Source organism: Sitophilus oryzae, unplaced genomic scaffold, assembly GCF_002938485.1.
Source record: "Sitophilus oryzae breed Bouriz unplaced genomic scaffold, Soryzae_2.0 scaffold_682_pilon_pilon, whole genome shotgun sequence".
Taxonomy (NCBI): Eukaryota; Metazoa; Arthropoda; class Insecta; order Coleoptera; family Curculionidae; genus Sitophilus; species Sitophilus oryzae.
The window spans coordinates 5,363,368-5,378,794 of record NW_022147287.1 but is presented as its reverse complement, the minus strand read 5'-3'; the positions used below and the strand labels follow the sequence as shown (position 1 = coordinate 5,378,794).

General features: G+C 29.7%; 1 protein-coding gene and 1 long non-coding RNA gene across 8 annotated transcripts in view; both read left to right on the top strand.

The window, feature by feature from the left end:
* LOC115887956 (tubulin polyglutamylase TTLL5) overlaps nucleotides 1-4,741 on the top strand; it is a 31,994-nt gene extending 27,253 nt beyond the window's left edge. For 3 of the 7 annotated variants that reach the window (XM_030907525.1, XM_030907522.1, XM_030907526.1), the window contains 2 exons: nucleotides 919-1,085; nucleotides 3,299-4,741. In XM_030907525.1, the coding sequence (XP_030763385.1) occupies nucleotides 919-1,085; nucleotides 3,299-3,476 (345 nt within the window). In that variant the 3' untranslated portion in view covers nucleotides 3,477-4,741. The remainder of the gene's footprint in view (nucleotides 1-918; nucleotides 1,086-3,298) is intronic. The other 4 variants (XR_004051177.1, XR_004051176.1, XM_030907524.1 and 1 more) reach the window with 4 other exon arrangements.
* Nucleotides 4,742-8,889: 4,148 nt separating this feature from the next.
* LOC115888004 lies at nucleotides 8,890-13,092 on the top strand. The gene is made up of 4 exons (XR_004051181.1): nucleotides 8,890-9,016; nucleotides 9,783-10,034; nucleotides 10,447-10,585; nucleotides 10,654-13,092. It is a non-coding gene; the product is annotated as an uncharacterized LOC115888004 (long non-coding RNA).
* The last annotated feature ends 2,335 nt before the right edge of the window (nucleotides 13,093-15,427 follow it).

Genomic DNA, 15,427 nt, shown 5'->3' with positions numbered 1-15,427 from the left:
TGTTTCTATTGTAATCGTATTGTAATAATCGTCTCGACATTGACATTAAAGTCTATAAACCTGACTAAATAAAATTTTGGCAAAAATGTTTAAATTTATTGTATAATTTAAGATACCGAGCAGCTCTTTATTTTACTTTATAGAGCAAATGATTGTAACAGCTATTTTATTTAGATTAGTCAAGGGTAATAAAAGACCTTTATTGTCACGTTCTCGTTCAAAATAGTTAAAAAAAAAACAGGGAACACAAATTTTAAGAAATGCAATACAAAAACTCGAAAATTTAGTTCTTAAAAGAACTGTTTGTGCTTAAAAGTGCAATGTTTAAAAAAATTCTATGAAAATAGGCAAAAAACAAGAATTACTCACAAAGATTCAACAACAACACGATATTATACAAAAAAACTGACACTAGGATAATTGTCAAATAATAAAGGACAACATTGCTGATCGCCGCGCAATGTGACCAACATATACAAAAAAATAATGACTGACACTAGGATAATTGTCAAATAATAAAGGACAACATTGCTGATCGCCGCGCAATGTGACCAACATGCCGTTAATAAAATTCGGTTTAAACTAATTTTTGCAGCTTTAATCTAAATAAAATACTTGTTAAAATCATTTGCTCTATAAAGTAAAATAAACAGCTGCTCGATATCTTAAAGCATACAACAAATTTAAACATTTTTGCCAAAATTTCATTTACTCAGGTTTATAGACTTTAGTGTCACTGTCACGAACACAGTATATAAATTTTTTTATTGTTTCACAAAATGTCCCCGGCTTTTTTGTTACGTTTGAAAGATATATTTTTGGCACACAATAATTGTTAAGGTCGATCCTGTAATAAATAATGATAATGAATATTAATTTTATAATATCATGATTATTATTGTATATGTTTAATTTCAGGCTCCAAGTCTCCAACTAGACACCAAGGACCGCGCGGCGATCGTCGCCAAACAACTAAACGATTTTCTCTATTTGTACAACAGAGAAACTGAACTTTTTGTCGATAAATCAGACAAACCCAGCCAGATTCCCAAGGCCCTCTATCACGAATTTCTCGAAAAGGCTCGGTAAGACCCAAAAACCACGGAATACAAAGACTAAGAAAGGAATATATAAGTGAAATAGCCCTAGATCATATATACTTACGTGGATAAGTAAATCACTATGGAAACTGTCGCAAACATATCAACGACTTCCATATATCTTCTTTTTTTGTTGCGCACGCGGTGCTTCTACTCTATCTATCTTTGTCGAGGACCTATCGCCGCGCGCCAAATTTGAACATTAATTTTAAAAATTTAATTTGTAAAATGCTTATATTTGAACAATAAATCGAATATTTACTGTCACACAAATTAAATTATATAAAAAATACATTTAGCCACTCCGTACGAATAGCAATATTCTTAGGAAATCTAACCAAAAAGTATGCATGTGGCTTAATATAAATAAAAGAACAACTGAATACTTTACTTGCCTATGAAAAGATAATTCGAGAACTTTTATATTAGAACTTTTACACACTAAACACTTTCTAGTCATTTTTACGAGTATTTAGAAAGTCCAACGAAAATAAAATAGAAATATAGTTGCACAAACTTAAAATTAACTTCTCACTGAACACGCTTGCATCCTTGGCTATATAAAAGCGGTCGATAAAAGAGTAATTAATACAATTTTTAAAATAAAAAACGCTAATAACAAGCGTTGTTACACAATGGAAATAAGATTATGACAATATGATGAAAATGAAAAATTGGTTTCCATAACAATGTATAATTTGTCTTTCTAAACCGTATAAAATTGTAATTATTTTGGGAATACGTGCAACTTTTAAGGCCCATGGCGCAAAGTAAGGTCCTCGAGAAAGACAAGCCTATTGAACGTTTCATATGTACAACAAAGAAGGTTTGAAAATGGCATGTCGTGATGTTGGAGACATATTTTTTAATGCTGCTTAACTTCTGGTGTTCATTTATTCACATAAGTATATAATATGAACTAGGGAAATGGCAAAAGCGGTTCCACCATTTCCATGGAAATTTCAAATAAAATAGTTCCAGCCCCGCTCGCTAGGTGGAAGTGCAATTAATTTTTAGGTTAGGGAGTTAGTAAAATTCTTTGAATAAGAAGACTAAGGAAGGAGCATAATGCTATCCATGTATTCATGCATGGTGGGCGGAAAAAGCACCATAAAAGCACTCTAGGGTGGGAATCCTTGACAGTTCTGTTTGACGATTCATTTGACACATTTGAATTTGATTTGAAATTTTGTGGATTGGGCAGTCTTTACGGAGCTTATTTTATGTTATTTATTATTTATTCTACTACTGATAGTTGTATAAAGGTAGTAAATCTAGATGGAAGTTGTGTGGCAGAACTTAAATTATCAGTGACGCTATCGCGATTTATCGAAAAAGACTCTAAAATACTTGGATGTGTTAGCGTGCGGTAGATCTCAGCAAAAATCGAGTGAAATAATGGAACAACTTTTCGCTAGTAAGTGACTTTATAATATACATACGTGTTGTAAACCTAAAAATGTGAAATTCACTTAAATTAACTAATTATATATTTTTTATTGCATTTTTGCTTTTATTTACTACTTGTCAAAGATTAGATGTCAGAGAATTTAGATACGTCAATTTGACTTACCTGCTTCAGTAGCGTATCGGATGTTCATAGTTATAAATAATTATTATAACTTATCTATTTTTTTATTAGAATTTTATACTTTTATAACAATTTTAATAACTACCAACATTTATTCACAACGTAAAAAAAAAAAAATATTGAGTCTACCACATTTAGCCACTCCGTACGAATAGCAATATTCTTAGGAAATCTAACCAAAAAGTATGCATGTGGCTTAATATAAATAAAAGAACAACTGAATACTTTACTTGCCTATGAAAAGATAATTCGAGAACTTTTATATTAGAACTTTTACACATTAAACACTTGCTAGTAATTTTTACGAAATATATACTAATAAAAATCCAACGAAAAAAAATAGAAATATAGTTGCACAATCTTAAAATTAACTTCTCACTGAACACGCGTGCATCTAACATCTAACTAAAATGCTTTTATGTCTAGGCGTTAAAATTACTCTTTTATATTGTCAATCACGTCGCAAAAATTAATACTTTTGTGACGTTCGAAAAAAAAAACATTATCTGACTCTTTCCTTAGTTTTTTTTTATAATTCAAAGTAAAAACCCGAATTTTTAACACTCGTTTTTATCTAAAACCTTTCTTTCTCTATTTTTTTTTTCAGAGAGTCCGATTTAGAGGAGGTCTTGATCCATCAAACCACTCATAAAGCACCGACATACGCTGTAGGATTTCAAGGAGTTCTAAAATGCATTCCCAACGTGCCCAAACAGTACGGCTTAAAACCGCCTTATAAGCCGAACAAGCTATGCAAAGGGGTTAGGGTTGCTTCTAGTTCGTGATTTAGTCGGCAAAATGGATGTAGGTGGCGCTGGTAGCCTCATTTTCTACCATAATGATGTCGAAACTCTTCTAAACAGTAAGAGATAAGGATGATTAAATGGAAGAAAAATTGTCTTTTTTAAAGTGTGTAACGTGACATTTTTGAACATAACAAATACTATTATTTTTGAGGTTCTTTTAAATTTCTTCATTTAGTTTAAATGTAGCGTTTATTTTGATAGGAACATTCAAATATAAATTTTAGAATAATTTCTTTTAGTCTAAGTATTTTTGGCCATAGTTGAGATTCAAATTTTCTTCCATTTTACTGTTTCTTATGTTGTTGTCTAATGAAAACCACGTCATAGTAAGCGTTCAAATACAATTTATTTTGAACTTTACTGTATTGGAATTCTTGATAGCATCAACTATAATAATAATTTACTTAATCGAGAAAATATATTTGTTATTGTTATGAAACAGTAAAGTTTGAACTGAAATACTATTCAGTACCTACTATGACATCGTTTTCCTTCAATAACAAGGTTGTTTAGAGAGATGCGAAATTTTATAGAACCGTTCAATTTTAAACAGCAGTATAACAATTTTAAATACGAGTTTTTGCGTAATCCATCAAAATTATACAGGTTGTGTCAAAAAGTTTGTTTATAAATAATGTTTTTTTATTATTGTTACCAAAAAAATGTTTAGAATTTATTCGGCAGGATTTTTTTAATTTGCCTCCATGACAGTTACCCTGTGACATATGTCAAAATGATTATTTTTGAATTGTTTCCACGCAAGCTTTTTAGAGATAACTTGGAGTAAAATAGAGTACACATCTATTTTTTTTAACTTTTTGGCACGCCCTGTATATTTTGGGTGATGTTTTACGGGGTGACATTACTGTCAATTTTATTTGATACAGATTCGACATATTTAATGGTAGATCATGTTAACGAAGTTTGGCTTTCCATTTGTAGCTGGAGCCACAGGTAAGAGCCATCTGTCAAATATCTGCCGACATTTTGGTGGCAGTCAATGATATTTTAGATCTCTTCTATATCTATGTACTGGATATGTTGTAATGCCAAAATAGTTTTGTTTCTTTTTTTTCTTTGTTGCTAATTTAATGTGTTGTAAACCAAAAAAAAAGGATGCTGTATTTGTTCAAAACGATATTTCTGTGATACCGGTAGAGATGACTTAAACATAACTTTATTTTATTACGCATATTTCATTTGTTTGATAATTTCTAGAATAAAAGAAAGTTTATTTTTATCGATATCAGTTTCTTTGATTTTGTTGAGTTATTATGAGTAGTTGAAAAGAATTTGCTCAATATTTTTTGTTTTGTTTGTAAAATGTTTATATTTATTAGTATTATCTTTGTTTCGTCGCTTTTTTTTGTGTGCGCATATTGTGAATAACTAATCAACGAAATCGTGTATTTTTCTATGTGATTCGTTTTGATATAGGCTTGGTGGATTTCAACCGATTTTTTAAGATTCCTACAACAGCGCTTGGCCAGGATGTCCCATTTTTGTGTGTTTTATGGGGTTTCTGGTTTATGAGTAGAGATATAAAGATGCCGTTTTCACATCATTGTTCTACTTATTATGAAACTAAATATGCTACACACAGATTTATCCTAGCCTTCTTAGTTCAAAGTTATTTCTTTTTTTTACTTTTTATTTTTTAATTAGTAGAAATTTTTGCATTTTTCGTTAACCTTTGTATCTCGATTATCTTATAACTTATCGAAAAGATGAAAAGGATCAGTTATGAGCAAGTATGGGCAAGATCAGTGATGGGTAAGTACACAATTTGTAGATAAATAAAAACTGGGTATAATATAATATAAATATTATAGATATACTCGTATTCTTGATAATATTACTGGTATTATACCGGGTATTTACTATGCGGTCGTTGAAAATACCTTTTATAAAATTAGGCTGTTCATCTAAATGTACAGGTATATACCGGATACCCTGATTTTGTTCTGTTCTACCCATTGAGTACTCACCCACCGCCCGTGTCTAGTTTTTCAGGCAGAATGCAGTGACGAAACTAGTTCTTCGTTGGGAGCTGTCTATTTCGAAAAATGACTCAAACTTATGTTCTTTTTTTAAGCAGGACACTATATATTATTTTTTATTTTATTTTCCTTCTTATGAGCTTTCTAAAATTATAATATACTCTATATTTATTTATTTAGGTACTGCTAAACTGATAAACGGCTCTTATTTTATTTAACTTAATTTTACCAGATAGTTGCTTTGCATTGTGATATTTTGATAAACTACACGGAAACTGAACTTGTGCTGCTTTTAAATAACATGGCAATAACCAACATTTTACGTCGAATAAATTACTTGATTGTTTTGATTACCTAATTTAAACCGGCCGACTATATAATAAAGTTGTTTATGAAAATAAGTATTTTAGAAAGCCCGTAATAAGGAAAATAAAATAATATACAAAATATCGCATTTAAAAAAACATATAAGTTTTAGTCAATTTAAAAAAGACAGATTCCACCGAAGAAATAGTTACGTCACTGCATTTTACGTGAAAAACTGTACGGGAGACCGTTTTCACCTTTTCGATAAGTTATGATTCAAAGGGGATCGAAAAATGCAATAATTTCAGATTCGCCCTGTATTTTAGGAAGTAAGAGATCTGTAGTTTACTTAGTAGCATCTTTAGTTTCATAAAAAAGTAACAGCGTAATGTGAAAATCGCATCTTTGTATCTCGAGTCATAAACGAGAAACCCTGCAAAACACACGAAAATGGGACACCCTGTACAGACGTACTGCCAAATCAAGAAATCAACTACGAATGAAATCCAAGATCGATTTATATATTTTATATATTTTAATATTTTTTTTTGTGTTCGTGATAATTCCTTTGCTACTTCGTCCAAGAAACCGACAGTACGGGGAAGGAGCGTTTCGAGGAAGTAAACGGACGAAGGAGCGTTTTGACGAAGGAACGAAGGAACACACAGTCGCATAAAATCGACATTTTCCATAGTAAATATAAGATTTTTGGACGAAGGGACGCGACGAAGGAAGGAAGTGAAGTAGCGAAGTGTGAGTATGGGGCTTTAGGCAGTATAATTTGTGAAAATTCTAAAAATAAAAATAAAAAAGTAAATATTTTGATATCTACAGAAGGTCTGACATCTAAAAATGAACTGAAATGCACCAAGCGTATAGCTGAAGCAATATTGTTGAAGCCTATACGAGATGAAGCTGCCAAAAAATTAAACTAAATATTTATATATATAAATTAATACAATTTCGATAAAATTCAGGTAATTTAGGTGATTGTAGGCTTAAAAAATTAGTTAAATATTCCTAGGTACCCGCCAGCGCCGTTTTTTTCACAAATTGTAGTACAATTTACACTTTAAAAATATTATACAGTGTTTGGCAAAAAGTTTACAACAAATTAAAATTTCTTTATCAGAATTTAAAACAATACGTAAAAATATGTCGCGTGTCAACTGTCAAGGCGTCAAGTTATCAAAACGTCTTTAAATTATGGGGGGTAGAGGTAAGGAGAAACCAGTGGCGGCTCGTGAGTACATACGAAGGTGAGGCTACATGAGGTTAATAATTTTGTTCAAATACAATTAAATTTTCTCACCTATGAAGTATTATTCTGCGACGCGTTATCCTTTTTTTAATGGTACCAAACCTATTAGGTTTGGTACGCAAAAATATTTGAAAAGTTTTTAAATACCTATTGTCTACCTTGCCTCTTATCGTTAAATATTGCGAAAATTTTTTCAGTTTCATTTTGTCTTAGAAAAGGAGTTTCAAATTTATTAATTGATTTAACAAGTTTTGCTACAGCATCGCCATCTTAAGTGTTCCCTAATAATAATTCATCGTACATCTACCCTCCATATTTTAAACCTACATAGATATAAAATAAAATTCTGATACCTTTTTTTCTCGTTGCGTAAATTTTTGTCACGCCCTGTATAAAAGCATTGTGATATGTATATAAGACGCTTAGAATGGCTATTTTTGAATACCAAATGTGGTCTCTTTTACACCGTCTAGCTTTCAGTGTTATATAGCTTAGCAATTTAAAGATCAACGTTCGTGTTTGAGGCACAATTTTTTTTACACTTATACAATACACTCTACTTGGTACTTGTTTAGTAGCTACATTCTATTATGGCCTATGATAAAGGAAATTTTTTGAAATATTTATTCCTCGATATATTTTTTTGTAATGCCAAAAAATAGAGTTAAAATCTATAGATTTCTTACTTTTTCTACTTGACATACTCAGTATACACATTATTTTATGTTTGTTGATTTCTAGAAAGACATTTTTATTAATATTATGAAGTTTTTGTATCCTGTTTCTATATTTATAAATAAAGTTCCTTTTTGTGTGCACAATTATGTTGTTTTATTTAAACGGTGTGGAGAAAGAAAAAACAGTCAAGCAAATAAACGGGCTTTACTATAATCTTTGTACAGGGTGTCCCATTAAGAATAACTCTCGGCTGTATCTCGGAAAATATTAGCCGTAGGGCCTACGGAAAAAAATATTTACAACTAAAGGGGCTATGAGAAATTGCTGGAAATTATTTTCAAGTTTGTATAACGGCCGCTAGAGGGCGCAACCGCTATGGAAAATAAGAAAATAGAATTTTTACGGAATTTTGCCTAGATAATGGGTACTATAGATAATAGCTTCATAATCTTCAGTAAATTTTGGATTTTTTTCGTTTGAACCATTTTCCCCTATCTGCTAAAATAAAGTGGTGGGGGAAGGTTAGATCTATCTTTATTTAAATGTTAATAACTCCGGACTGGATGATCAGAATCTAACAAACGAGGGCTCGTTTAAAAGAGCGTTTCTTACTCTATATTATACCATAAAAATTATAATAATAAGGTTTTGAACGTAGACGCTAGGGGGCGCTTTTTCAAGCATCTTTTTATACCCCAAAAACGACTTACTTTTAGCACTTCTTAATAAAACTACGTGTTATATATCCAGTCTACCGATTTCTACCGAATTTTGACCAAGATTTCTATCGATAATAAAATTTTGCGACAACACTGCCCGCGAAAACGATTGCAGCGCCATATTATCGTAGTAGCATTTTTTTGCAACTGCATTAGTATGTGGCGCCATCAGTCGTTAACTAGTTCTACTATAAAAACAAATAAAAGGGATTTCTGTAAAAGCTAGGTTTTCCTGTGACATCTAGCGAAAAGTAGTGGTATATAATTTAGATAGAGTTCTGTAACTGTTCGGTTGTTTTGACATCTATCGGAAAATAGTTATGCTATTAATTCTCAAAATTAAATTAGAGAAATCTATTTTTCGAGGTCCCAAAAAGTATTTAATAAGAGCCATCTATTATTTAGATTTAACACTTTTTCTAATTTTAACCAAAGAAAAGTGTCGTATGGCGGCCGGTCTTGGGGTTTTTTGAAATTTTGGCTAGAAAAAATGATTTTATTGTGTATTGTTGGTTCCCAATATTTTCCTAAGGCTCTGCTCGACCGTTTGTAATAGTAAGTACCGTTTATTTCATGTTATTTTACGTATTTTCTGATCTAAAAGTTTTGTTGTTATCGCCAGCCATCATGGCGTTTCTTGGTATTTAACAGTATTTTTAAGTAATAATATTGTTTAAATACGTCCTCTGCAATTCTCTATCTTAAAATCATGAAATATTACTACATAATTGAAGACCTGAATACATAATACAATTTTCTTTTTGTTTTTTAAGCTAAATTTGCACGTAACAAATCCCACACAGACACTGGAATTTTTTTCAGATATCAATTTTCCTATGTCTAGTATATTATTTTCTATGTTTTAACATCATAAAACATATTTTCTAAATGTTTGGATATATTTGATTCTAAATATTATATTATTTGTGGCATTTTTTATATTACATAATTTTTTTTCTCATTCCCATTTTTTTAAACTACGCATTTACAAATGTCTTGTTTTTCTTGTATTATTGTTTAATTTTAGGAAAGGTAAACACATATAGTTGTTATAATTTTTAGATACATTAGCCAGGAAAAGATCTACTAGAATTTATTTTTTTAGTCTTGTTTTTGAAACCTCTTTTACACATCAATAAAAAGTTTGTTTTGATTTTTGAATGTCTGTATTCGTCACGCTGTTCTAAAAGACTGGGGATATTATGGAGGATTAAAATCACTTTAAAAACTCTTACAAATATATTTTCTAGATGCAAAACACTAATCTTTAGTAGAAGATTGTGACTTTTGAGTGTGCTGAATATGTTTTTTTTTGTTTTAGACATGTTAATAATAGCACACACGAGCACACAGTCTTCATGCGTCCTTTCACACAAGTGGAAAAGGTGGAGATCCCAGACAATGGTGCTTAATTGGTATTGGAAGTGACTATGGTGAGGCTTAATCATCAACCAAGGGTTAAATACGATGCAGGAAGCTAAATAGGCATCGAGAGGCAAAGATTTATGGTAAATGGAGGCTTCAATAAAACAGTTCATCCCTATCTACAACTACAACTTTGAAACTAAACAAAGTAAGTTTTATTTTTTGTTAATTCTATTATAAAAAAATTGTATTTCTCATAGTTTGTAATTATTTTAGTCGTTTTATTGAATATACTTTAATCGATACCAGCAGATAATTTCATTTAGTTCTCTTTTAGTTCTTAATTTTTCTGTTTCCCTGCCTAATTGTTTAAAAAAAAAATTAATTCAAGAACAAATAATTCGTTCTTGGATTTAATTTAATGCTATAATTATTATAGCATTGTTTGTTTCTAAATATAAATTTTAAATGCATCTACTGTTATAATGCACTCACTTGACAAACAGTAGATATTAAAAAAACTATGAATATCACTTTTTAAAGAAATTAATAATAACTATTAACATTAACTGAAGTATATACAACTGTGTAAAAATATACAACTTAATAATTCTATTTAGGAGACTTTATCTTCGTGGCAGTTATTGGTTATGTCCTTCATCAACCGCAACAGTTTGAAGAAGATGCCATCACATTGATTAAATTCAACAGTGGATTGAGGATGAAATTCAACATTAAAGAGAAATTAAATAATTTTAGGTAAATTATATTATTTTTTTAATAAATATCTAATATTATTGTATGTAATATTTAATTCTTTGTTACAGATTTTCCAGGGCAGTACATTTTTATCCTTTTGATCCATATCCTAACCAACAATGCATCAGGACTTTTAAGTATATTTAAAATTTTATTTCTTTTCGGATAAATATATTTCAACTGTTTATTATTTTTAAATTTGATTAAGTAGGAAGAAAATCCAATGAGTCTCTGAGTTACATTTTTATGATTCTTTATTATCAGACCATCTATTTTTATTTTGGGAATATTTGGCTTTTGGCCACTTCATTTTCTTTTTTGTAAATTTTTGAAAACATCCACTTAGAACTTTACTTCAAGTTGTTTTTGGTTTATTTTTATTTCTCTGTAATAGCTTGACTCTCATATTTTCTTGCTTATAGGAATGTCAGTATTTCTATAGGTTTTATTCGTTTGGTAAATGCATGTTTAAGTAAATGGTATATTTACTTAAATGGTAGTAGGATTTTACTTCATGTTGTTTATGGTTAACTTTTATTTCTCTATAACAGCTTGATTTCTATATTTTATTCATTGTGGGAATAATAAAATCATTTAGCGATTCTATGATATATTCCATTGACTGCATTTCTGTAAGTCTTATTTTATTTGTATTATTTCTCTTATGGTTTCATTTGATTCTTTTAATATTTTTTGGTTGGATAATTTCTTCTGCAGATGTTTAGTTTTGATGGATTTCATTTTCATGTCGTTTTTCCCAGATTGTATGTCATGAATTGCTATAATTTTATGGATTCTGTTGTTTTAGTTTGCCTGTGTTTGAATATAACATAAACACACAATAACACACTTAAAAATCTCACAGTAAGGACTATTTTCCAGTAAATTCCTGGCGCATTCGCCATTTATTCAAAAAATCTGTCACTTTTCTTGTTCTTTGCATTTTTCCAATAAATTTTCCTGATTACCATCGACTCCAGAGCATCACAGCTAGCCTCCCCGCAAAAGAGGAGGCCTGGGTCGCTCCCTAACCCTGATGTTCGGCCATCGATGACCTGTGTAGCATGCATGGGTACCCAAGGGTATATACCCAAAGGTCTTTTTGCATATATTCTCACTTATAACATATTCATTTCTGTCATATTTTCTTTATATTTGGAATATCATCATTCCTCAATTCTATAAACTCTTCCCAGTTATTGTCTTATATATTTGTATATTTTTATTTTGTCATTCTTCTGATACTTTTCTAAGGCATACTTAGAAAATCATTCAACACATTTCTATTGTCTGTATAAAATTATTGCTTTTTTATCAATTTTCGTCCTATTTTTCTAAAATCATCCCTCATTTTCGTGGCATATTTTCCAACTCATCCCTTTTATTTATTTTATTTTTCACTCATAGTTTATTATTGGAATATCATCATTTACTCTTCTATTTGTTTGTTTTATTCATTACTGTTATCCTCCTAAGACGTAGTATTTCAACAGATCTATTCCCTGTAATATATTTTTTATTATTTTTCAATGCATCATATCTCTAAGTTGCTTTTTGTCTCCCATTTTTTCTTCCTTGTGGGAATGGCATTAGTCAGCAATTCTAAAAACTCTTCCATTGAAAGTTAAGGTTGCCTCATATGTATATAATTTTATATTTTTTGTGTCATTTTTCTGAAACTTTTCTAAATTCATTCAAAGCCCTCCATAGACTACACGTATTAGTGTTTGAATTCTTTAATTTGTAGTTTTCCACCTTTTTTAAATATTACAATTAAAATATTTCTTAATTACGAATGCAGTCAACTCAGCCATGTTTTTTATTGTATTGCTATAAAAAAAGTTTTCTATGTTACGAAAAATTGCTATATAATACCTACTACCCTATTAATTTACTGAAAATGTAAAGTTATTGAAGTAATAGATTTTAATCAAGTATGTTAAGCGGGTCACACACGACCAGTATTATTGACAGTATTTCCAAAAATTGTCAGTAATATTGACCGTGTGAAGGAAAACATACTGATGGGATTGTCAGTATACCAATATACTTTGGAAATCTTGAAAGTGTTTTGGGATACTGACAATACTCAATGCAATCAATAATACTGATCGTGTGAGGCCCGCTTTAGTGAACAAACAATTAATTATTTCTTATATATTTTCCTTACAGAACCTTACAGTTTCATTTTTTCCTACTTCTTAGAACCTACTTTCATATTGTATATTTTTTTGTCGCAACAAAACCATGTTCTTTTTTGCTTTACTGCATTCAACGAATAAAAATACAAAAGAAAATTATAAAAATAATAACAAACAAGTTTATTGCAACAAATAAAGACAGAATTTTTGAAGATATAATTGATAAATCAATATTTATTTACTCTAATTTTATTTATTATACTTGTTTATATAAAATTCAACTAAGTGAATATGTTCTCAATCTATTTTTAACGTTATAATTAAGAATTTCGTAATTAACACGTTAATATAAGCTCCAAAAGAAAATTGCTTTAATTCAATTTTTTCGTCTAACCCGCGAAACCGATTGCAGCGCCATATTATCGTAGTAGCATTTTTTTGCAACTACATTAGCATGTGGCGCCATCAGTCGTTAACTAGTTCTACTATAAAAAGCAAATAAAAGAGATTTCTGTAAAAGCTAGGTTTTGCTGTGACATCTAGCGAAAAGTAGTGGTATATAATTTAGATAGAGTTCTGTAACTGTTCGGTTGTTGTGACATCTATCGGAAAATAGTTATGCTATTAATTTTCAAAATTAAATTAGAGAAATCTACTTTTTCGAGGTCGTAAAAAGTGTTTAATAAGAGCCATCTATTATTTACATTTAACACTTTTTCTAATTTTAACCAAAGAGAAGTGGCGTATGCCGACCGGTCTTGGGTTTTTTTGAAATTTTAGCTAGAAAAAACGATTTTATTGTGTATTATTGGTTCGTAATCTTTTCCTACCTCTACACTCCATAAAAAACAGCATGAGAGCTACAGTGACTCACTGCCGTTCTTCAAAAGATCTTTTATAGAAGGCACTGGCTAGTGGGACTGGAAAACAATAAACAAGGCATAAACTATCGAAAGCACGATACACTCACAAATAAAATTTGTTTTTAATTCCCATATTGACGAAGAAAGTTTTTAAGGATATAACCATTTTTAAATAAGATTTGTTTTTTAAAAATAATATTTTATCTAAAAAACATTGCAGGTTTGGGATGTAAAATTCAGTCCGGATAAATCGAAAATTTTATCAGTTTCAGGAGACAAAAGTACTGTAATATATAATTGTCCTAAGTAATAAATGCTTTTTATCCTAATTTGTACTTATTAATATATTTTTTCTTGTAAATAAAGGATTTTTCAGCTTAATTAAATTTCAAATTTGAAAATTGTGACGCCAAAAGTTGAACAGATACATCCGGTAAGAGCTGTCAACGTTGAGTCAAGTTAAAGACTTATGAAGTTATTTTTTATATAATTTATCTCATATTTCTTACTATTTAACTATATAGAATTAGTTTCTTATTAAACTAAAGGATATTTATTGAATAAAAACACTTGTTTCTTAATAATTTATTAAAATATTAAAGAAATGCATGATTTCATAGTTCATCTAATTATGTGCGTACCAGATAATTTCAATATAAAATAAGTTTTGTATGACATTTTATACTGGAGGGAATAAATACAAATAAAAACAAATCTTTTAATTATTTTGAGAAGCATATTCTACTGAAATTTTAATAAAAACCATCCATGTTTATTAAAAAAAGTTAAAATCGAGGCATAAGAGCAAAAAATACTCGATCGTGATTGGTCAGTTTTGGTCGCGTGTAGATTTTGAATTTTATTCTCGTTCGATGTTGTCGGATTGTTAAAAAATGCCGAAAATCTTTTTTTCTGTATGATTTTTGTGAAATTATATTAGTTTAAATTGATCACTGGCACTATAGTAAAGGCCATTTCTATATATTTTTAATAAAACAAGTACTAGTAATGTTGTTTTGTAGAAAGTTCTTTTATTTCTTCTTATAACTACGTTACTAACATTATAGTCTTTATTCTTGGTTTCGATGTATTTATAGCATTAAAAATGTATTTAAAAAGCTTCATTTTATGTTTATTTCATGATTTTTGTGTGTTTATGTTTATAATTACTTATTTGTTTGTTATTTATGAAAATAAATATTTTACCTTACGTAAAAAAAGATATCAGTGGAACGTATTGAGTAAATAATAACTTTTGAGAACAAAATTAAGATTAATTTAGAAGAATTTTCCTATAAACAATTTTATTAGTAATAAATAAATTAATTTTATGAGCAGCTTAAATTTTACGAATGGCTTCAATCTGGCAACGCCGGTCCTCCTTATATCGTTTGCAATCGAAGGATCCGCACGTCCTCCCGTCGGTTGCATGGATTTTTTAATTTTCTCACGAAAAAGTGCGCTTAGTGTACACAATTTATGCGTAATCTGTTACTAGTGCCCTGCTTAGCCTCCTGAAAAAGTGAGTACCCATAATCTTTTTGTATTTTTTGGGATATTTTAGTTTAAAATTTTTGGATTTCGCAATATCCATCATGGCTGCCTTCTTCTCAATGTTCCCCATTAAGTTATTAATTTTTAAGAATATTGTTTAAATGATATACGTAGATTAATAAATAAGTATGTAAAACTATGTATTTTTGGTACTTTCTATACTGCGTGTTACATAAGGGTAAAATAGTACTACAGTTTTGGTAAATTACGTAATGTATCTTTCATTTTTTGTTTAATTTTTTCGGCCAAGGAATGTTTAAATAAAATGGCCGCCTGTTGGAATT